The following is a 22,414-nucleotide window of genomic DNA, read 5'->3' as shown; positions in this document are numbered from 1 at the left end:
TTCCAGCAGTGACACTCACTGACCCACACCTTTGGCCAGCGTCCCTTGTGACTGCCCCTCCCGCTTGAGCAGAATGGCTCCTATTACGCAATGAGTGCCAGGAACCCGGCCAGTCCATCCAGAGACAGGGCAGAGCCCTGGGCTACTGACCCTCTTGGGCCAGCAGAAACCTCCCTATGGCTCTGCCTCTCATCCTAGCATTGACACTTGTGCCCTTAATTAAAGTGCTTCTTTTTTAAATCAACATTTCTACTCCTTTTGCAGAGTAAGAGAGAAAAAAGTTGGGGGAGAAGAAAGAAGGAAGGATTAATGTGGTTAATTTTTTTTTTTTTCCATGTAAAAGTTTGTTCCATGATTTAAATCTCATGGCCACAAACAGCTCAAAGTCAGCATAGAGAAGCAAGCTGACAGATTATAAAGTCATTTGTAAAATCCTCTTTCTGAATATAAACTGAAATGTGTAATTAATTCCACATACTGCATGTGGCACACGGCCTTCATCCTGCATAAGAACAAATACATGAATGAATAAATGGAGCAGGCCTTGACATACGCCAGGCCCTGCACGAAATGCTTTCCACATATTACCTTAATTACTCCTCACCGTGGCCTTGTGAGGAAAATGATCATAGCCCGTTTTACAGATGGCAACAGAGATTTGTCCAAGGCCACACAACTAGTGGCAGATGTAGGTCTGTGTGTGACATTCTTGTTCAGTTTCATAAATGTGGCTGCCACCTGCCTGAAATTTTGAGGAAAAAAAAAGTGGTTTGGCTTTGCATGAATTCCTGAAAAAGTAGATTTTTATCTTTATCAACTTCTAAGCAAGCTGGATTTATTCTGACAGTGTCCATGACATGGCTACAGACCATCACTGTTGCCAATGTTGTGAATCTGAACAACGCACCTGGACAAGTTTCTCTGTGCCTCAGTTTCCTTACCATTAAATGCATTTCCCTGAGATTAAGTGTGTGAAACTGTAAGTTGGCTGGAGGAAACACCTCATAGAAGTGAGAAGATGAGGATGGGTGGTGGGTGAAGACTTTTTCTCCAAACCCTACAGGAGATGGACCTCAAAGCAAATGGCCATGCTTCCCGTAGACTGGGTGAACTGGTGCTGCTCAGGGGTAGAGGTGTGTCTAGAACCATGGGGACTAATGCAGCCCCCACCACCCTAGGGCATATAACCTGTCTCCCTCCCATAGGATAGCAGGGACAGCTCTCTGTCTAAGCCAGGTTTCAGTGAGATGGTCCAGGAGGGGCCTAAGGATTCCTCTGACTCATCCAAGCCTCGGGTCGGGAGGCAACACAACCTAGCCTGGATCTCAGGGGGCCACAATCATGCCCTGAAGCTCATGAGCCCAGGCAGGCATCCTGTTGGTTAAGGTCGGGCTCAGGGTCCAGGGATGCACTAGATTCTTTATCTTAAAGTGACCCTCAGGCAAAAAAAAAAAAAAAAAAAAAAAAAAAGCTATAGGCAGTTTCTGGACGTTTTCCTACTTGTTAAGCACCTTCTTGCTCCGAGCTTTCCAGCCACAGCGCACTGGACGCCATGGGAAGGGTGCAGCTGCTCTTTAGTACTTTACCAGCGCTGAGAAGGTGGAATGGTCACTGCCCGGTTCTGTCACTTTCTTCGGCCGAACAGTCGCCCTATTACAGATTCCAGTAGGGCCGAGCACCCTCCTTCCTGCCCGTCTTTACAGATGAACACGCTATCGCTCCAGTAGTACAACCCCCCTTATTACGTAAAAAAGCAGCCTCTATATACCCGGAGGGAAGGAGTATGTTCGGCATCACAGAGGGACCGGCGCTGGAGTTCAGCGTCCTGGGAGGTCCGCATGCGCTCGGGAACCGTGATGCGCGTCTTTTCTAAGCCTTACGGTAAACGCGGACGCAAGGCAACCACGTGGCGGTGGAACCGAGGCCGGGCGGGAATGCGCGGAATGCGCGGCCCGGCCTCGCGCGGCTCCCGGGCCACGGCCCAGGGTCCGGCGGCGCGCGCTCTCGCCTCCCCCGTCACCTCTTCCAGCCGTACCCGGGCCCTGGTCCTGCCACCCAGAATTCGCTGGGCAAATCGTGCCCCGCGTGAACACCCAGGAGGGACTTGGGGACCGAGCGCGGCCCATCAGTCCCTCAGACCCTGCGAACCCAGAATTCCCTAAGGGGTCCGAAACCGAATCCTGCCCCCAGCCCTTAAGGCACGGGCTCCAGGGACCCCAGGGGAAGGGCGCGGGGCGTTAGCTACGCAACCCGTTTCCCCGCACCTGGAAAAAAACTCCGTTTCCCTCCTTTCCCCTGCTTGTTGAGTGTCCCGATAACAGAACTCTAAGGTGGCCCCTAATAACGACCTCGCTGTCCCTCCACCCACCCCCAAGTGCCAAGGCGAGGGATGGAAGCGCTTTCAAGCGTTCCAAGGGCATTATGGAGCGAACCGGAGAGGCGCGGGGATGCGGGGGTCCTCCCCGCAGTCTTCCGGAAAGGGCGGGGGAGGGCGAGGCAAGTTCCGGAGTGGGGCATGCCGTGGGAGCCCACGAGGACCTCAGCGCGGATCCTCCGCCGGAAAACCGGCTCCTGCGAGCCGCTGCCGCGGGTTTCCTAGGCCCCGCGAGTCCGGCAGCGGCGCCCTGCGTCTCGGTCCGACGCGGGGGTCTGCTCAGCCTCGAGTGGGCCGCGGCCAGGCCTGACTGCGGGGGAGAGGGTCGGACGTGACCTCCGAGGTCACCGCCAGCCCGCTTTCTCTCCTGTGGCCGGAGGTGGTTTTCTTCTCGATCTGGGCGCCTACTCCCCACGACTTGGTCTGAGAGGGGCTGGGGCCAGCCGGAAGGCCAGGGAATCCCTGGTGGATTTGGGGGTTCATATTGCTCAGGGTACCAGGCGGTGCATTTTGAGGGGCGGGAGTCTCGAGGGGCGGGAGTCGAGGAGCGGGAGTCGAGGAATTAGAATCGCCTTTAACCCTCAAGAGTTGCGCCTTCAGCCTCGGGATCCCAGATGCGTCGTTGGAGCCAGGGCCGCCCCCCTACCTGTTGGGTTGCGTTTTAACTCCCGCGCACACCTCGCCCGCAACCTTCGGAGCTGGGGGAGGGGTCCCGTTTCCTCGCAGCCCGCCGGACGACTGGGGCGCGGGGGCGGGGGGGGGCGGGGTGGTCTGTGTGTGGCTGAAACTAATTGATCTACAGCGGAAACGCACGTCTGCGGTTGGGGCGATGGGGGGCGGGGTGCGGCTGTCCATGTGCCGAGCGTGTGGCTGCCTCGGGTGGGCACTGGGGCCGGAGTTCTCCCCGGCCCACCTTGCAGTTTTGGGGCGCCCGGGATCGGCGCTACGTAACCGAAGCAGAGCTGCCGCAGCACGTGGGCCGCCACGCGCACCCCAAAAGCGAGCAGTGTAGGGGGAAGGGGAGCTCCAGCGTCTTCGGAACCCAGGGGCCGGCTTTCGGAAGCGTTTTCCCGGGCGACTTAAGGGCTTAACAATGGAAAACTCGCGGAGCCTGAGCCAAGTCCTTTCAAGTCGCCGCCAGGTATGCGGCTGCAGGTGACCCCACCTGGGTGCGCCCGCCCGCCAGCCGCCCTGGTGGTAAGGCGGGTGCCAGAGGTCGCTGACTAAAGGTCAGGACTGGTCCCTGCACCACCCGCCCCCAACCCAAGCCCCCAGCCCCGCGGCGCGCAGCCGCGCTGAGTCCGGGGTCTGCGCCGCGTCGCGCCGGTTCTTGAATGAACGCGCTCCCTTCCCCCGCCTGAATGAAGGTTCCCACAGCCAGGGACGGTGGCGAACACGCGCCTGCAGCGGAATTCGCTCTCTCGGGGCCGACCATCCGCCCAGGCCGCGGTCACCCGGGCGGGGGCGGGCCAAGGGGCGAGGAAAGCGTGAAGGTGATTTAAGTTACTTTTGGATTTTCTTTCAAACCAACGTGGTTACCCTCCGGACTGGGCCACTTGCCCTTTGTCTCCAAATGGTCACCAAGAAATAAGAACAGAGCACTTTAAATGAGCCCAGAAGCCGCAGTTCCTGCTTCGTGGTGGGTTTTAAGAAGACAGTGTAAAGTAAAACTGCAACAGAAAAGTTTTTTAAAGTTGCTTTTCTCTTTGGAAAAAAATCAAAATGCTTTCTCTGCGCTTCTTGAAGCAATGACCCTCAAAAGCCCAGAGGTATTGGCCCCCTCAGGGGACCCGGGGCCCGCTAAGCAGGGTTCCCCCACGTGGAGGCTGGACAGCTGGCGCTCCCCGCCCGGCCCCAAATTCCAGCGCCTCCCCGCGGGTTCCTGGACGGCTCTTTACGCTCGCTAGCCGGGCTTGCAATTTTGCGCTCGTCCCTGAGCCGGGAAATCAACGAAGTTCCTAGCCTAGATCTGCCCGGTCCGCCTAGTAACAGCGCCGCGCCCCCATTGGCTCATGCTAATTCCAGTTTCCTCTGTCTTGCGCCCGGGATGGGGGGGTGAAGCTCCCTCCTGGACCCAGAGCCGGTTTTGCCGGAGTGGGCGAGCCTCTTTATGCCGTGCTGCCCCTAGCCGACTTCGGCCCGCTTCGCGCCTCGGGCTGGGCCAGGGCGCACGCGGGGCTCGGGGCCCCTCGACCCCCGGGATGGGAGAGGCCGGGTGATAGCTCCGGGCCCCATAAATCATCCAGGCGGCCGCCGGGTCGGGATTTTATGAATGAAAAAGCAGCTGGGCCGCCCTCGTGCGCGGGCTGATGCTCTGAGGCTTGGCTATGCTGGGGCCAAAGCGATTATGGGTGCTCGGGGAGTGGGGGGGGCACGACCGTGGGTGCTCCCTGCTGGGGCCACCCATCGCTCCCCATGCGGAATCTGGGGGTAATTACCCCCCAGGACCCGGAATATTAGTAATCCTAATTCCCGGCGGGGGAGGGGGCACGGGAGGAATTCACCCTGAAAGGTGGGGGGTGGGGGGTGGGGGGGGTCGCATCTTGCTGTGAGCACCCTGGCGAAGGGGAGGGGATTTTTTCTATCCGTTTTCTTTGAGCTTTTACTGTTAAGAGGATACGGTGGTTTGATGACACTAAACTATATTCAAAAGGAAGTAAATGAACAGTTTTCTTAATTTAGGGCAGGTACTATAAAAATAACAAAAACAAAAGTTAAGACAGTAAAATGTCCTTTTATTTTTTAATGCACCAAAAAGACAGAACCTGTTATTTTAAAAACTATGTATTTTAATTTACATCTGCTTAAGTTTGCGGTAGTGGGGACCCTCTCATGAAACCACGAACACCTATCGATTTTGCTGAAAATCAGATCAGTACACTCATTTGTTTAATTGATAATTGTTCTGAATTATGCCCGCTCCTGCCAGCCCCCTCACGCTCACGAATTTAGTCCCAGGGCAAACTCTAAAGGTGAAGGGACGTCTACACCCCCAACAAAACCAATTAGGAACCTTCCAGTGGTCTTGTCCCAGGCTGAGGCGACTAATATTTCCAGCAATTTAATTTCTTTTTTAATTAAAAAAATGAGTCAGAACGGAGATCACTGTTTCTCAGCTTTCCATTCAGAGGTGTGTTTCTCCCGGTTAAATTGCCGGCACGGGAAGGGAGGGGTGCATTTGGGGATCCCCGCAAGGACCGACTGGTCAAGGTAGGAAGGCAGCCCGAAGAGTCTCCAGGCTAGAAGGACAAGATGAAGGAAATGCTGGCCACCATCTTGGGCTGCTGCTGGAATTTTCGGGCATTTATTTTATTTTATTTTTTGAGCGAGCGCATGCTAAGCTGAAATTCATTTAACTTTTAGGGTTACCCCCTTGGGCATTTGCAACGACGCCCCTGTGAGCCGGAATGAAACTTGCACAGGGGTTGTGTGCCCGGTCCTCCCCGTCCCTGTATGCTAAATAGTTCTTGAAATTTACACGTGTTAATGAAAATGAAAGAAGATGCAGCCGCTGAGATTCTTTGGCCGTCTGTCCGCCCGTGGGTGCCCTCGTGGCGTTCTTGGAAATGCGCCCATTCTGCCGGCTTGGATATGGGGTGTCGCCGCGCCCTAGAGTCCCCCCTTCTCGTGGTCTCCCCAGGCTGCGTGTGGCCTGCCGGCCTTCCTAGTTGTCCCCTACTGCAGAGCCACCTCCACCTCACCCCCTAAATCCCGGGGAACCCACTCGAGGCGGACGGGGCCCCCTGCACCCCTCTTCCCTGGCGGGGAGAAAGGCTGCAGCGGGGCGATTTGCATTTCTATGAAAACCGGACTACGGGGGCAACTCCGCTGCAGGGCAGGCGCGGCGCCTCGGGGATGGCTTTTGGGCTCTGCCCCTCGCTGCTCCCGGCGTTTGGCGCCCGCGCCCCCTCCCCCTGCGCCCGCCCCCGCCCCCCTCCCGCTCCCATTCTCTGCCCGGCTTTGATCTCTGCTTAACAACAGTAACGTCACACGGACTACAGGGGAGTTTTGTTGAAGTTGCAAAGTCCTGGAGCCTCCAGAGGGCTGTCGGCGCAGTAGCAGCGAGCAGCAGAGTCCGCACGCTCCGGCGAGGGGCAGAATAGCGCGAGGTAGCGCGGGGCAGCAGAAGCGAGAGCCGAGCGCGGACCCAGCCCGGACCCACAGCCCTCCCTAGCTGCCCAGGCAGAGCCCCAGCCATGGAACACCAGCTCCTGTGCTGCGAAGTGGAAACCATCCGCCGCGCGTACCCCGATGCCAACCTCCTCAACGACCGGGTGCTGCGGGCCATGCTGAAGGCGGAGGAGACCTGCGCGCCCTCGGTGTCCTACTTCAAATGTGTGCAGAAGGAGGTCGTGCCGTCCATGCGGAAGATCGTCGCCACCTGGATGCTGGAGGTGCGGGGCTTTGGGCGGCTCTCTTAAGACTTCCCTGCAACTTGTTGCCCAGACCCACGTTTCTTTGCTCCTCACCCGCCTCCCTTCTCTCCCGCTAGAACTTTGAAGTTTGCCGTGGTGTTGCTAGGGATCCGTATTTTCAAAATAAAAATTGTGGGTATTTTCTGAAGCAGGAAGGGGTGGGGGTGGGGGTGCTATAAGTTGCGTTTCGTGGGAGGGGAGAAGGGGGTTGGGGAGGGGTGCCGTCGGGAGAAGCCAGTGTCAGGGGCACCTCAATGGGCCCGAGGGTGCGGGCTGGCAGGCTGAGTGCGCTTTGTGCCCCCCGCCTGCGCCCCAGCCTGGCTTCGCCGCCTCTCGCGGCCGCTGCGGCCGAGAGCCGCCAACTCCGGGGGGAGGGGGCATAGATTTGATTTTTAAATTAATATCCATGGACACGTATGCAAGGGCCGCTCGTGCCAGTATTATGCGCCATCTTTGCTCTTTTATTGCAAAGCAAAAGTGTTTATTAATAATTGGGGGCAGGGTGGGGGCGGGGAGCGGCCGCCGGGCGCTGGGGCCGCAGCTAGGGGCCGCGCGGCCGCCGGGAGCCCGCGGGAGGGGCGCAGGGACGCGGCATGGGGAGTTTTGGGGGGACCCCGCTCGGGAAGGGGGGCCCTTTGTTCAAGCAGCGAGTCCCGGGGCGCCCCAAATGGGCAGCCTGGGCCAGAGAGCACGCCGAGCTGCAAGGTCGCGTGGCCCCCAAGACGCCAGGGCTTGATCCCCGTCTGCAGAGATCTCGGCTTGGGGGACCTTCTCTGAGCGAGCCGGGGGCCTGGGAGCACATTGTCAGACCTTCAGTGGGCGCCTGAGGGGCCTGCAAGTATTTTTAAATAATTTTTGAAAGTGCGGCGTGGTGCCCTTGCGAGAGGGAAACGCCGCCCGCGCCCAGGGGGAAGGGGGGCCCCGGAGTTTGAATTCCTGGGGCTCCCCCCGGAGCCTGTAACGAACTCCCGACCCTCGGCCTGGGTAAAGGGTCGCCCGAGGGTCATTTTCAGGGTTTTTTTATGCACTTAGTTATTTTTTTAATATTTTTAAATATTTTTTGAAAAGATGACGTCTGGGGAAATGCGGCGCGGCGGCCTGGGACGCCACCTTTGTGTCTCGCAGGCGCGGCGCCCAACCCCGCGGCCCGTTCCGCGGCCCCGCACCCCAGTGGGTGTCGACCCTCAGTCAGAGGGACCACGGAGCTCCAGGGCGGGCCGGGGTCCCCAGGGCCGGCAGCCCGCACCGCCGCGCACGCCGCCCAGCTGTGCCCGCTCCCGCCCCCACCGTGCCAGCCTCGCGGGGACTTTCCCTTTCAGTTTCGGGGAGGGTGGGTACTGGGGACGCGCGGGGGAGGGGGCGCATCACAGGAAGGTCTTTCCGCCCCCGGCCCCGACCCCTCGGCGCCCTTCAGAACTGGCAGTCCTGCCGAGCGCGATGGGAGGGTGCGGGGGCGGGGGCGGGGGTGGGGCGGCGCGACCTGGCGGCGGCGGTCACGGGCCCCGTGCCTCCGCAGGTCTGCGAGGAGCAGAAGTGCGAGGAGGAGGTCTTCCCGCTGGCCATGAACTACCTGGACCGCTTCCTGTCGCTGGAGCCCGTGAAAAAGAGCCGCCTGCAGCTGCTGGGGGCCACCTGCATGTTCGTGGCCTCTAAGATGAAGGAGACCATCCCCCTGACGGCCGAGAAGCTGTGCATCTACACCGACAACTCCATCCGGCCCGAGGAGCTGCTGGTAACCGCGGCACCCCGCCGCCCCATGCCCCCCGAGAGTCGCACGCAGGATCACGGGGCCGGGGAAGGTGCAGGCAGTGGCGGCCGGCCCGCCTCTGACATATCTGCTCCCAGGGAGCGCGGCCCCGCCGCCGGGCGTCCCTGTCCCGGGAGCGGGCGGGATCCTAGCCGCCCCCGTCCCGCCGCCCCCAAGTCGCTTGCCTGCGACTCCCACCGCGTTCGCGCCCCGCAGTGTGGCCGAAAAGTGGGCGGCGCGCGCCCTCCAGCGGCTGCACGAGGAGCGCCGCGCTCCGCACTGAGCCTCCTGTTCCAGGTGGTGGGAGGTCTTTTTGTTTCCACTTGCAGAGTCTTTTCACGCAGCGGGCACCTTTTCTGTTTTGATCTGGGATCGTGCGTTGCCCCAGCTCCCCGACACCACCCCCATCATTCGCCAGCCCTCCCCTCCCACCTCCAGGACCGCACGAGACGCAGGGGCCGGTGCTCTGAGCCGGAGGTGCTGCATGGCCCGGGCCCCCGTGCTGCCGGCTTCCCCGCGCCCCCGGGTCGGCCCGCACCTCCCCTGATGGCCGCTCACCCTGTGTTCGCAGCAAATGGAGCTGCTCCTGGTGAACAAGCTCAAGTGGAACCTGGCTGCCATGACCCCGCACGATTTCATCGAACACTTCCTTTCCAAAATGCCAGAGGCGGAGGAGAACAAACAGATCATCCGCAAACACGCGCAGACCTTCGTTGCCCTCTGTGCCACAGGTAGGGTAGGCCCAGCAGCCCCCAGCCTCCGCCTGAGAGCCAGCTCCTTAGGTGACCCTGGCCGGCTTCTCGCTGTCCACCGGGGTGCTGTCTGGGAAGATGTCCCTAGGCTCCCTCCTGCGCTGGGAAGCGCTCTTCCAGCTCGGTGAGCAGAGACCCTGGATTATTTATTGTGCTGGATGGAAGGGGATTTGTTCCCTCACGGCCACCATGCAGTACCTTGGGCATCGGTGTGGACAGCTCGGCCTGCCTGTGTCCAGCTGCTGTGGCCTCATCCTCCAGGCCAGGCAGCCTGTGGCCACTCCATGCTCAAAGGGGTTTACCTTGGCTGCAGGGCCGCCTCCTTTCCCCACCCACCTCCAGCCCTTCTTGTGTCCTTAAGGAGCCTGAGCTGCAGGGCCCCCTCCTGGCCTCTCCCATGCTGGGCCACCTGCCAGAGACGCCTCCAGGGGCGGGGAGAGCTTTGGCCCGCCTGCACCACGTGCTCTGGGCAGCCGAGCGCAGGGGTGTCCAGCAGAGGAGCTCTGCTGCCTGAGGCCCTGCCAGGGGTGCTGCCAGCCAGCCGGGCTCAGCTGAGCCCTGGGGGGTGCTTCAGAGCAGTCTCAGCTTGGGCCGCCACCGTGGGCAGCAGAAGCACCCAGTCCTCACTTCCCCTGGCATGGCCCCAGAGGCCCCTCCCTGACATGGCCCTGGCCCCAGAACCCAGTGGGGACAGACACACACATACACAGGGTGCTGCCTCCTGCTGTCCCCAGCCCTGCCTCTGACCCCCCTGTGACCACCTCCTTTCCTGGCCCAGGAGGCCTGGTTACCCTGATGGGGGGGTCATGCCCCCATCCCACCCAGCTCTGCTGTGGCCCACCTTTGCTCAAACCTCAGTCATCACATCTGTTTGGGGGCTCACTCTGGGTGACCTAGGCCGCAAGGCCCAGGGGGCCTCAAGGAAGCAGTAGCATCTTCTCCCCTCCCCAGAGGGCGGAGCCCCCCAAGCCTACTTCAGTGCTCCCTTCTGACAGCAGTATCTGGTATTCCAGAATGGTTTCTGGTTTAGGCGTGAAGCCTCCCCCACCTCCTCCACCTGCTTGGGGCATGAACCCGTCCCCAACATGTTTCCAAGCTAATCCCCAAGGTGGGCAGATGAAGATGCCAAGGATGTCGTCCAGCCTGGATGGGTCTGACGGTGGGGGGTGGGGGCATGCGGCAGACAGGGAGGCATTCTCTGGCTGGTGCTCCTCAGAGGAGAGAGGCCTCTGGAGACTCCAGCCAGCCTTTTATGGAGCTGAAAGTGGCTTCAGAGAAATGCAAAGTTTCCTGGAGAGAACGTGGGGCATGGTTCTTGCACAGCCTCTCTACAGGGTGGCTCCTGCGGACGAGCTCCCCTCCCAGGACCCCTGAGTGCTGGTGGGAGGCAGTGGGCAGGTGCAGAGTCTCGCCCTCCCGGCTACTGCACACCCTTTGTCTGCTAAGGTGCCCCCAGCGGTGGGTGGAGGAGGGACACTCGGGGACCCAGCTGTGCACTTACTCTCAGTGGCTGTGGAGTCCACTCCAGGGTGGGCCCCAAGGGAGGGGCAGGAGGCCAGGGGACCCACCCCTGCAAAGTGCTCCAGGTCCTGACCCATGGCCACCCCATGGAACGTAACTGAGCAGCCAGTGCCTTGGTCCTGCTGGACATCTGTGGAGATGAGAGTGACTTAGGGCTGCTTAGAGTTAGAGATGGGCTGAAGGAGGTGGAGGCATGGAAAAGAGTCTGGGAAGGTGTTTCTGCCGTCCGTGGCAAGGGTTACATTTAAAGGGGATGCTGGGGGTTCTCCCTGTGCCAGGCATCCCTGGCCCCACGTCCCCAGCAGGTGTGCACATGCCGCATACACTCACGCACGGGGGTTTCAGGGCAGGTGTGCCCTTGGCTCTGCGGGAGGCCAGGTGAGGAACATCCAGTACCTAGGAGCTTCCAGGACAGCTGTCACTTCCCTTTACAACCGGGCAGCGGATAGGGTCAAATCCTGGAGCTTTGGTGTCTAATTCTGGGTGGCTCCCAATCTAAACACAGGCAGCGCCACACATTCGGGTGGGGGGGGAACGAGCTTCTGAAACAACGTGGCCCCCGTGACTCCGCTCTGCGTGTGCCCCTGGAGACGGGGGGCACAAGGTACGGGGCCAGCTAGAACCTGTTGCTCCCTGCAGAAGCGGTTTCTGTGTGCGGTTCTGATTTGCCTCCATGAAAAGGTTTCCATTCATGGCGCTCAGACTGGGTGGAACTGCTCCCATTTAAAGGGGAAAAGAGGTGGCTCGGCTCGTTAAGGATTTCTTTTTTTAAGTTGTTACGGCGCCCAGCAGTCGGCTTTGTCTCCCCTTCAGGGTGGCTGCCTTTCTTCCCAGCCCCTCGCCGGCGCCCCTCTCTAACAAGGCCGAAGTTGTTTATTCTCTCGGGATGAAGTCTCGGATGGGCCGCCGCACCCCTGGCAGCCCGTGGGGGCCCCTCTCCCTTTGTGCCTGGGTCGGCTCCCATTCAGCTCCCCCGACCCCCCTTGTTCCTGGGCGCTCAGTGGCGCGAGATGAGGCGATGGGGCCGACAAAGATGCCACACTCATCCCTGCTGACGTCCAGCTCCCAGCCCAGGGTCCCTGGTTCCTATGCAGAATTCCTCGTGGGTGTGACAAAAGGCTACCCCCAGTGGAGCTGGGGTGGGGGCCAGGCCGAGAGGCACCTCCCACGCTGGCCCACCTGTCCACGGTAGGTGCATGACTGCCCTGAGGAGGGGAGGCCGGGTTCCCCGCCACACACTGGGACGTGATTGGTGGCGAGGCTCTCTATGGAAAGAGCCGGTCTGCTGTTTGTCTAGGTCAGTCATGGAGGCCCTGAGATGCCCACTACTGCAGCCTGGCAGGCAGATGAGTCCCAGTATCTGACAGTGACCAGAGGGAGTTTTGTGCAGACCACAAAGGCTGATGGGCCGCCCTAGATTGATGTCCCCCTTGGAAGTAGGCCCAGATGTGTGGGACAGTCCCCAGGAAGCCCCGAGTAGGGGGATTGGTGCCTTCTTGGGAAAGCTGCTCCTTCCTGGGACCTGGCTCCTGGCCCAGTCCTCCAAGGGTGTCCCATGGTGCCTGGTGCTAGGAACCCCACACCTCTCCCTTACTTGGGAAGTCGCTGGAATTGCTGGGCTACATCAAGTGGCCCAGAGAAGCGTTTTTGTCATTGGCCAGAAGTAGAGTTGTGAGTAGAGGGCCCCGGGTGGAGTTGGGGTGTACTTGGTCCGTGCTCTGAAGGTCACTGTGACAGTCGTGGTCCCACGGTAAGGACCATGGGTTGCTGGAACAGCTCTTCCTTCCCGCGTGAGCCAAGCCAGGCTCTCCTGGCACCAGGGCCTGAGCCGGAGCCACACCATCACGGCCACCCTGAAGGCTGCCGGCCAGGGCTTCCCCTCGATGGACACAGGGAATGGCTTCCTCAGTGCCCTGCAGCCCCGTGGCCTGGCCCCGTGCAACGTCCTTTCAGAATATGACTTGTCTCCAATCCCTGCTGCTGGGGGGTGGCAGGTACTTGGGGTTAAGGTTTAGGGTCATAGAGGCGACATCTCTGTGTTCTCATATTTGTGTCATCTAACTTGGTTTTTGTGAATAAGTGATAACATTCACAAGGCTCAAGATGCTGAAAGGATGAGAGGGTAGTGATGTCCCTGTCACCTGTCCTGTCTTCCCGTGGCTTTCTCTTTGCTTGGTTATGTTTGAGTCAACAGTGGGGCTGACATTCCCGGAGGGTCCCTGGGCCGGGCTCCTGCTCTCCTAGTACCCAGGGATGGCGGGAGGCTGGGGCGGGCCTGGATGTGCAGCCACAGACGGCCTGGAGAGTGGTACCCTCCAGGCCGGGCCGCCTGCTCAGAGCCAGCACGTGGGGATGCCCAGATCACGGGTCCCCTGCTCACAGCCCCCTTCCCTCTCTCCTGCTGCAGATGTGAAGTTCATTTCCAATCCACCCTCCATGGTGGCAGCAGGGAGCGTGGTGGCCGCAGTGCAAGGCCTGAACCTGGGGAGCCCCAACAACTTCCTGTCCTACTACCGCCTCACACGCTTCCTCTCCAGAGTGATCAAGTGTGACCCGGTGAGTGAGGGCGATGTCCCAGGGAGCCTCGCCGGGGCTCACAGGCAGGAGACACCTAGTGCCACAGAAATGCCAAGGCTGGTGCAAGGGTGACAAGTTGGGGTTGGGGCTGGGGCTGGGCCCCTCGGACCCCAAGCCACAGACTGACAGGGCACCGGCTTCTTCCACTGCTCCTAGAACTCACTGACGGGTCGGGAGGTCCTCACAGGCTGTGCACGTCCCCTGGGGCTTCCAGGAGCTGTAGAGTGTTTCTGGGCGAAGCGTCCAGGACCAAGGCCCCAGGCGGCCCCAGCCAATGGTCCGTGTGGTGATAGTGTGTGGGGCTAGGCCCAGGCGAGCTTTGTTTGGGCCACAATGTGCGTGGCCAATAAATAGATGCTTGAAAAGGGCTCCTGTGAGGTCCGAAACGCCGGACAACGGGCGGATAGAGACGGCCTTGTTTACGGCTCTTTGAGAGGCTGCTGCTGTTAAACCCTGGGATGACCGTGTCTTTCTTCTTAAAAATGCCATTGTTTTATTCCCGATTCTTTTCTTAAAGAAAGAATTAAAATGACAATCAAAAGGGTTTGTGGCATTTACCAAATTAGACCAGAGAGGTGGCCGGGTCAGCCGCCGGCCCTGCGGTGTGTGAGGGAGTGACCGCCTGACCCCAGCTTGGGGCCGGCTGGGCCTGCGAGGCCCGTTGTGGCTCTGGCCTGGGCCACCTCTTGGGGGTCTGCCCTCGAGCCTCCCGGGGGCTCCGCATGGGTCTCAGCAGATGCTATCTAGCGTCCACCTGCCTGTCCCCTGCCTAGCGGTGCCTCTAGGCAGCTAGCGGCTTCCCAGCCCATGTGTGTCTCGGAAGAGGAAGAAGCATTTTTGCCATGGGATACTGGAGGTGGCAGGGGCACCCTCCCCTCCCTTGTGTGTTCTCGGCCGTGGCCTCCCTTGCACCCTGCCCCGTGTTATCCTGTGGGGGTGGTAAGGTGTCCTCACCCACTGTAGGGTGGAGGCCAGCAGCCCACAGTTCTCTCAGGAAAATGGTTCAGAAACGCCATCGAGGCCTCCAGAAGCCCAGCAAAGGGAAAGCCCCTCCGTCAAAATGAAACTCGCATCTGCACTTTCATTTCGAACTCCACGCCCTGAGTGAAAACCGCTTCCCCGCCAGGGGTATCTGCCCTGGGTTGTTGCTGTCCTCAGGCAGTTGTGGGAAGTTGGGCACTGGCCCTTATTTGAGTAGAGACCATCTGAACTAGATCGGAGGCACACGCTCGCAGCTGACACACGGGGTGAAGTTACCTGAGGCGGAGTCCACTCTGCCTCATTAGCTGAGCCCAGACTCAGAAAAACCATTCACAGCAGAGGCCCCCTGCACTTTCTAGGGTGTGTTCTAGAATTTTCTTTGGTGGGTGGAATGTCCATCTGTGTGAATCGGGTGCACAGTGCCACACACCAGTGACTTTTCGTGGAGGAGCGTGCTGCCTCCTTGGAGCTTCTGGCTGTGGGAGAACAGCTCTGTCCACCAGGGTAGCCTTGCAGGCAGCTGTGGGACCAGAGGCGTGAGGGAAATGGAGTCCAGCTGCATGCGTGACCCTGGAGCAGGTCATGGTGAGGGGGGCGGGCGGCAGGTGAAGAGTCCGTGGGTGGAGCTGCCAGGCCCCTGGAGCTGGGAACTGAGGGTGGCTGGTGTTTTAGGTTGAACGTCAGGAGTCTTGGATCTCACCCCAGGTCTCTGGCCTCAGTCTCCCCATCTGTACAGTGGGACTGTTTGTGCTGCCAGCCCAGCCAGCTTCATTTGCCATGATGAGAATTTATCTGAAAGGCAGGAGAGGAAAGCCCTCCCTATAAAGGCACAGGACGCTAAAATGTCACGACCCCAGGGGTCCACCGAAAAGTCCTTCTGGCCTAGGTCATCGCCTGTCATGCCCTGCCTGTGTCCATCCCCATCTAGTTGGAAGTTCAGTGGCACCTGTTGGGGCTGTGGCCCAGCCCTGCTCCTTGTGGAAAATCTGTTTCCTGGGCTGCCTAGAGACTCGGCTTGAAGCCCTACTGTGGCTTCCTGGCAGTTGGGACACACACAGCCCCAACACATGAAGCCAGTTCTCTATCCAGAAGCCCCCTCGCAGGAGGCAGCCGCTTCGGGCTGCCTGGGACTTGCCCGTGCTGGAGCCGAGGAGAGGCCCCCGGCTGGGCGCGGGGTTCCGGTTTCCATGACTGCCCTTTCCCACGGACAGTGTGGTGCGGCCGCCGCCAAGGGGGTCTGGAGCCCCAGAGGGCGGAGGTGCAGGGCTTCCAGGAGCTTCTGTTGCACTCCACCCGAGGGCGAGCACCTCTGTGGCCGCAGCGGGTAGATGCATGCTGTGCCAGGCTGATGGGTGGCCCCGGGGCACAGGCCTGAGCGGGAGAGGATGGAGGGGAGGGAACAAGGGTCCAGGTCCCCCTGGCTACCCAGCATTCATCCTCAGTCATGCACGGCCTAAGACTTTGACAGCCGTTGATCATGGAAGGCCAGGTTCACCTGGAGGGCTGCCACACGGAGAGGCTGTCTGAAAAGGCAGGACTCAAAGGGCCTGTCTGTCCAGATCAGATGGCACTGAATTCCCCAGGGAGCTGGCAGGGCCAGTGGGAACAGAAGGTCAAGGTGCTGTTGAGCATGGGGATGGGCAGAGCGGGTGCAGGGTGGGCGGGCAAGCATCTGCTGTCTTGTGGCTCCGGAGGCCAGGTGGGAGGTGGAAGTGTTGGGTCCTGAGTGTCTCACTGACAGGTGATGGCAGCTCCCACATCTCGCTCAGGTTCAGAGGCGGCGGCATGGGTCAAGGGACAGTTTTTTTACTTAGTCTTGCTCTTATAGAGGCCTTGCAGGTCGTGGCACCTGGGAGGGGGCCCTCGCCGCAGGCCCCTTCTAAGGACCCCCTCTTCCCACCTCTCCCCACCCCGTCTCTCTCAGGACTGCCTCCGGGCCTGCCAGGAGCAGATCGAAGCCCTGCTGGAGTCAAGCCTGCGCCAGGCCCAGCAGAACATGGACCCCAAGGCCGCCGAGGAGGAGGAGGAAGAGGAGGAGGAGGTGGACCTGGCTTGCACACCCACCGACGTGCGGGACGTGGACATCTGAGGGCGCCAGGCAGGCAGGCGCCACCGCCACCCACAGCGAGGGCGGAACCGGCCCCAGGTGCTCCCCTGACAGTCCCTCCTCTCCGGAGCATTTCAATACCAGAAGGGAAAGTTTCATTCTCCTTGTTGTTGGTTGTTTTTTCCTTTGCTCTTTCTCCCTTCCATCTCTGACTTAAGCAAAAGAAAAAGATTACCCAAAAACTGTCTTTAAAAGAGAGAGAAAAAAAATAGTATTTGCATAACCCTGAGCAGTGGGGGAGGAGGGTTGTGCTACAGACAATAGAGGATTTTATACCCCAATAATCAACTCGTTTTTATATTAATGTACTTGTTTCTCTGTTGTAAGAATAGGCATTAACACAAAGCAGGAGTCTCGGGAGAGGATTAGGTTCGATCCTTTACGTGTTAAAAAAGAAAGCATAAAAACATTAGAAAAATTCAGCAAACCATTTTTAAAGTAGAAGAGGGTTTTAGGTAGAAAAACGTATTCTTGTGCTTTTCCTGAAAAGCGCAGCTGTAGTGTGGTTCTAGGCATCTCTATACTTTGCTTGCTCATATGCATGTAGTCACTTTATAAGTCATTGTATGTTATTATATTCCGTAGGTAGATGTGTAACCTCTTCACCTTATTCATGGCTGAAGTCACCTCTTGGTTACAGTAGCGTAGCGTGCCCGTGTGCATGTCCTTTGCACCTGTGACCACCATCCCAGTGGAGGTTTGTCGGGCACCAGCCAGCGTAGCAGGGTCGGGAAAGGCCACCTGTCCCACTCCTACGATACGCTACTATAAAGAGAAGACGAAATAGTGACATAATATATTCTATTTTTATACTCTTCCTATTTTTGTAGTGACCTGTTTATGAGACGCTGGTTTTCTACCCAACGGCCCCACAGCCAGCTCACGTCCAGGTTCAACCCACAGCTACTTGGTTTGTGTTCTTCTCAATATTCTAAAACCATTCCATTTCCAAGCACTTTCAGTCCAATAGGTGTAGGAAATAGCGCTGTTTTTGTTGTGTGTGGAGGGAGGGCAGTTTTCTAATGGAATGGTTTGGGAATATCCTTGTACTTGTGTGTAAGCAGGACTTCGAGGCAAGTGCGGGCCACTGTGGTGGCAGTGGAGGTGGGGTGTTTGGGAGGCTGCGTGCCAGTTAAGAAGAAAAAGGTTTGCATTCTCACATTGCCAGGATGATAAGTTCCTTTCCTTTTCTTTAAAGAAGTTGAAGTTTAGGAATCCTTTGGTGCCAACTGGTGTCTGAAAGTAGGGATCTCAGAGGTTTACCTAGAGAACAGGTGGTTTAAGGGTTATCTTAGATGTTTCACACCGGAAGGTTTTTAAACACTAAAATATATAATTTATAGTTAAGGCTAAAAAGTATATTTATTGCAGAGGATGTTCATAAGGCCAGTATGATTTATAAATGCAATCTCCCCTTGATTTAAACACACAGACATACATACACAAACCTTCTGCCTTTGATGTTGCAGGTTTAATACAGTTTATTTTTAAAGATAGAACCTTTTAGAGGTGAGAAAAAACAATCTGGAGGAAAAAAAAACACACAAAGACATTGATTCAGCCTGTTTGGCATTTCCCAAAGTCATCTGATTGGAAAGGCATGGGTGTCACAAGGAAAATTAGGGTACTCGACATAAGTTCGGTTCCGATATATTCTTATCCCCTGCCCCTTCCTTTAAAAAACTTAGTGACAAAATAGACAATTTGCACATCTTGGCTCTGTAATTCTTGTAATTTTTATTTAGGAAGTGTTGAAGGGAGGTGGCAAGAGTGTGGAGGCTGATGTGTGAGGGAGGACAGGCGGGAGGAGGTGTGAGGAAGAGGCTCCCGAGGGGACGGGGCGGTGCCCACACCGGGGACAGGCTGCAGCTCCGTTTTCTTATTGCGCTGCTACCGTTGACTTCCAGGCACGGTTTGGAAATATTCACATCGCTTCTCTGTATCTCTTTCACATTGTTTGCTGCTATTGGAGGATCAGTTTTTTGTTTTACAATGTCATATACTGCCATGTACTAGTTTTAATTTTCTCTTAGAACATTGTATTACATATGCCTTTTTTGTAGGTTTTTTTTTTTTATGTGATCAATTTTGACTTAATGTGATTACTGCTCTATTCCAAAAAGGTTCCTGTTTCACAATACCTCATGCTTCACTTAGCCATGGTGGACCCAGCGGGCAGGTTCTGTCTGCTTCGGCGGGCAGACACGCGGGCGCAATCCCACACAGGCTGGTGGGGGCTGGCCCCGAAGCCGCGTGCGTGAGAACCATGCCGGTGTCCCCGGAGACCAGGCTGTGTCCATCTTCTCTTCCCTGCGCCTGTGACGCTGGGCTCTTCATCTGATCGGGGGCGTATCATCATAGTAGTTTTTACAGCTGTGTCATTCTTTGCGTGTAGCTATGGAAGTTGCATAATTATTATTATTATTATTATAACAAGTGTGTCTTACGTGCCACCACGGCGCTGTGCCTGTAGGACTCTCATTCGGGATGATTGGAATAGCTTCTGGAATTTGTTCAAGTTTTGGGTATGTTTAATCTGTTATGTACTAGTGTTCTGTTTGTTATTGTTTTGTTAATTACAGCATAATGCTAATTTAAAGAGACTCCAAATCTCAATGAAGCCAGCTCACAGTGCTATGTGCCCGGGTCACCTAGCAAGCTGCCGAACCAAAAGAATTTGCACCCCGCTGCGGGCCCGCGTGGCTGGGGTCCTGCCCTGGCAGGGTCATCCTGTGCTCAGAGGCCATCGTGGGCACAGGCCCATCCCGCCCCACCCCTCCAGAACACGGCTCACGCTTACCTCAACCATCCTGGCTGCGGTGTCTGTCTGAACCACGCGGGGGCCTTGAGGGACGCTTTGTCTGTCGTGATGGGGCAAGGGCACAAGTCCTGGATGTTGTGTGTATCGAGAGGCCAAAGGCTGGTGGCAAGTGCACGGGGCACAGTGGAGTCTGTCCTGTGACGTGCAAGTCTGAGGGTCTGGGCGGCGGGCGGCCGGGTCTGTGTGTTTCTGGTTGCACCGCGGCGCTTCCCAGCACCAACATGTAACCAGCATGTTTCCAGCAGAAGACAAAAAGACAAACGTGAAAGTCTAGAAATAAAACTGGTAAAACCCCAGCATGGTGCCCGCCTGTTTGCTTCCTGAGCTGGCCGGGAGCCAGGGGCGCGTGTCCCAGTGCCCCAGAACCAGGGCAGGGTGGCAGGCTCAGCAGATGCGGGAGGCCACAGCCTGTCCTGTGCACTGCGGGAAGTTCAGCGGCATCCTGACCTCCACCCACAGGATGACAGTCACGCCACCCACTGTAACAACCAAGAATGCCTCCTGACACTGCCACATCCCCGGGGGTGGGGACAGAATCCAGCCAGGAGCAGGCACACCCTTCCCAACCGGGAGGAAGCCCTGAGCACAGGGGTGTGAGGTGGGAGGGGGACTCCTGTCCTGGGGAGGCTCCAAAGAATAGTTTGCAGGCAGCCTGGCTGGGTGAGCCCACCTCCAATCACGCGAGATAATAGCTCCAGCCTGGGTGACGTGAGTGGTGCCCATTGATTGGGAACATCTTCCATCCCTTGCTTGCCCCACCAGTTTGTCTTCTCAGGTTATTTGCAGATAGGAAAATAAATAAAGCCGGCATTTGTTAACCCTCTTCTGGCACAAACTGCTGTTTGCTCTGGATGAATCATGACCCTCTGGCAACGCCAGGCTCCAGGAGAGCAAAGCACCGTGTCAGGGCTGTGATCCAGGGTGGCCTTTCACTGGGATTGTGGAGACCTGGAGGCTGCCTTATAGGATGCCCGTGACGTCCACCTCTGGATTTCAGGTGCATGTGACTGAACCTAACTTCAAACCCCGGGGTGGAGGTGGGTAGTGGGAGTGCCCTGGGAAGGTGTCCGCGGACCTTGGTCACTGCTCCTGGACCCATCTGTGAGGTTGGTCTGTCCTCACCCCAAGCCAAGTGGAAGCTCAGGTCCCACGTCACTGATGGTTACTACTTGTCAGCTGTAGGTCGAATCTCTGGCCTTTATGAAGCACCTGCTGTCTACCCTTCCTGCCTTGTAGAGCACTCCTCCCAGGGCGGAAAGGGGGGCAAGGGTGGTCAGTGTGTTGACTCCACAGGCGCCTGCCCTGGGAGGAAGGTGGGGTGTGGAGGGAAACACTTGGCCCCTATAGGTCTCCACCAGCCTCTGCCCTGAGGGTGGGGGCTCCGGGAGCCTTCCCCAAGGGAGTCCCATATTGAGTGGGTGGGGGAGCCTGCAGGGTGCCCCTGACAGGTCACCTCAGCAAGAGCTCAAGGGACCGTCGGAGCCAGAGGTGACACTGGTGGCCACTCAGGTGGCTTACAAGGCCCAGCTCCTTGCTCCTTGGGCAAATGACTCTGAAGCTGCACTACTGTGGCTGTTCAGTTCTGGGCAAGAGCCAGGTCCTGTGTCAGGGCTGGGGTCCTAGGGAAGCCATGTCCCCGCCCCCAGCCTGCAGCTGAGTTTACCTTCATCCCCGAGAGCACATGGGTGTAGCAGAAGGCCTGTGCAGAGAGTTCCAACCATCGCACAGGGCACCTTTGGTTGTTTCACGGAGCAGGCAAGGTAGCCATCGGACCCTGTTAGGTTTGAGCAAGGATGTGGGGAAGAAGCTGGAGAGCCACTTTGCCGAGCGCGGGGCTCAGCCAGGCTGGCAGGGCAGGGCAGGGGCCCTGAGTGGGTCAGGTGTGTTCACGGCCAAGTGTGTAGAGAGGGCTCGGGCCCAGAGTGAAGCGGTTGTGAGCTCCCCCACAGCCCAGTCTCTCTGTCTCGGCATCTGTGGCATCCCTTTGATGGTGGGGTCTGTACACCCCCCACCCCTGGCTGTGCCACGATGGGGGGATCTGTACATCCCCTGATCCCCCCACCCCTGGCTGTGCCACGATGGGGGGATCTGTACATCCCCTGATTCCCCCACCCCTGGCTGTGCCACGATGGGGGGATCTATACACCTTCCACCCCTGGCTGTGCCACGATGGGGGAGTCTGTACATCCCCCGATCCCCCCACCTCTGGCTGTGCCACGATGGGGCGGTCTGTACACCCTCCACCCATGGCTGTGCCACGATGGGGGGGTCTGTACATCCCCCGATACCCCCACCCCTGGCTGTGCCACAATGGGGGAGTCTGTACACCCCCACAGTGAAGGGTGGGTCTATATATCATGGTCATGCCACGAGCTCCAAGGCTATATTAGTCTGTTTTCATGCTGCTAACAAAGACATACCCAAGACTGAGTAATTTATAAAGAAAAAGAGGTTTAATAGGCTCACAGTTCTACGTAGCAGGAAAGGCCTCACAATCATGGCAGAAGGTGAAAGGCACATCTTACATGGAGGCAGGCAAGAGAGAATGAGAGCTAAATGAAAGGGGAAACCCCTATAAAACCATCAGCGCTCATGAGACTTACTCACTGCCATGGGAACAGTATGGGGGGAACCGCCCCTATGATTCAATTATCTCCCCCCCGGGTCCCTCCGACACGTGGGAATTATGGGAGCTACAATTCGAGATGAGATTTGGGTGGGGACACAGCCAAACCATATCAAAGGTGTGGTCTGGCTACTCTGGGCCCTTGTTCCCAACTCTCAAACTCCACTGACATCACTTTGGGGCCTGCGACCCCTCCTGGGATGCAGTGAAGACCTCATCCATTGTTGGAGTATCTGCGCTGCCCAGAGGGTGACGGTAAAAAACTGACCTTCGAGGAAGTTCAGAGACAACGACTTCCGCAGTCAGCTCTCCCTGCAGCCCCTTCTCAGAAGCCTGTTCTCAGGTGCCCCAGCACCCCTACCTGCTCACGAGGGGCCCTGCCTCCTGGCCCATGTCCCTGCAGGCAGACAGTCCTCATCCATTCTTCATCTTCTGCCCCCAACCCACGGCCTTCCTATCTCCCTTCAGCTCCGTCCAAGGTCCTTGGGACTCA

General features: G+C 58.0%; 1 protein-coding gene across 1 annotated transcript; it reads left to right on the top strand.

Moving 5' to 3' along the window:
• The first annotated feature begins 6,322 nt into the window (after positions 1 to 6,322).
• CCND1 (cyclin D1) lies at positions 6,323 to 19,591 on the top strand. Its single transcript, XM_008018194.3, has 5 exons — positions 6,323 to 6,768; positions 8,306 to 8,521; positions 9,108 to 9,267; positions 13,217 to 13,365; positions 16,292 to 19,591. The coding sequence occupies exons 1-5, from the start codon at positions 6,571 to 6,573 to the stop codon at positions 16,454 to 16,456; spliced, it is 888 nt and encodes a 295-aa protein (XP_008016385.1). The 5' UTR covers positions 6,323 to 6,570; the 3' UTR covers positions 16,457 to 19,591.
• Positions 19,592 to 22,414: the final 2,823 nt, after the last annotated feature.

The sequence above is a fragment of the Chlorocebus sabaeus genome, chromosome 1 (genome assembly GCF_047675955.1).
Source record: "Chlorocebus sabaeus isolate Y175 chromosome 1, mChlSab1.0.hap1, whole genome shotgun sequence".
Taxonomy (NCBI): domain Eukaryota; kingdom Metazoa; phylum Chordata; class Mammalia; order Primates; family Cercopithecidae; genus Chlorocebus; species Chlorocebus sabaeus.
Note: the sequence above shows the minus strand (reverse complement) of the source record. Positions and strands in the feature narration are given on the sequence as shown.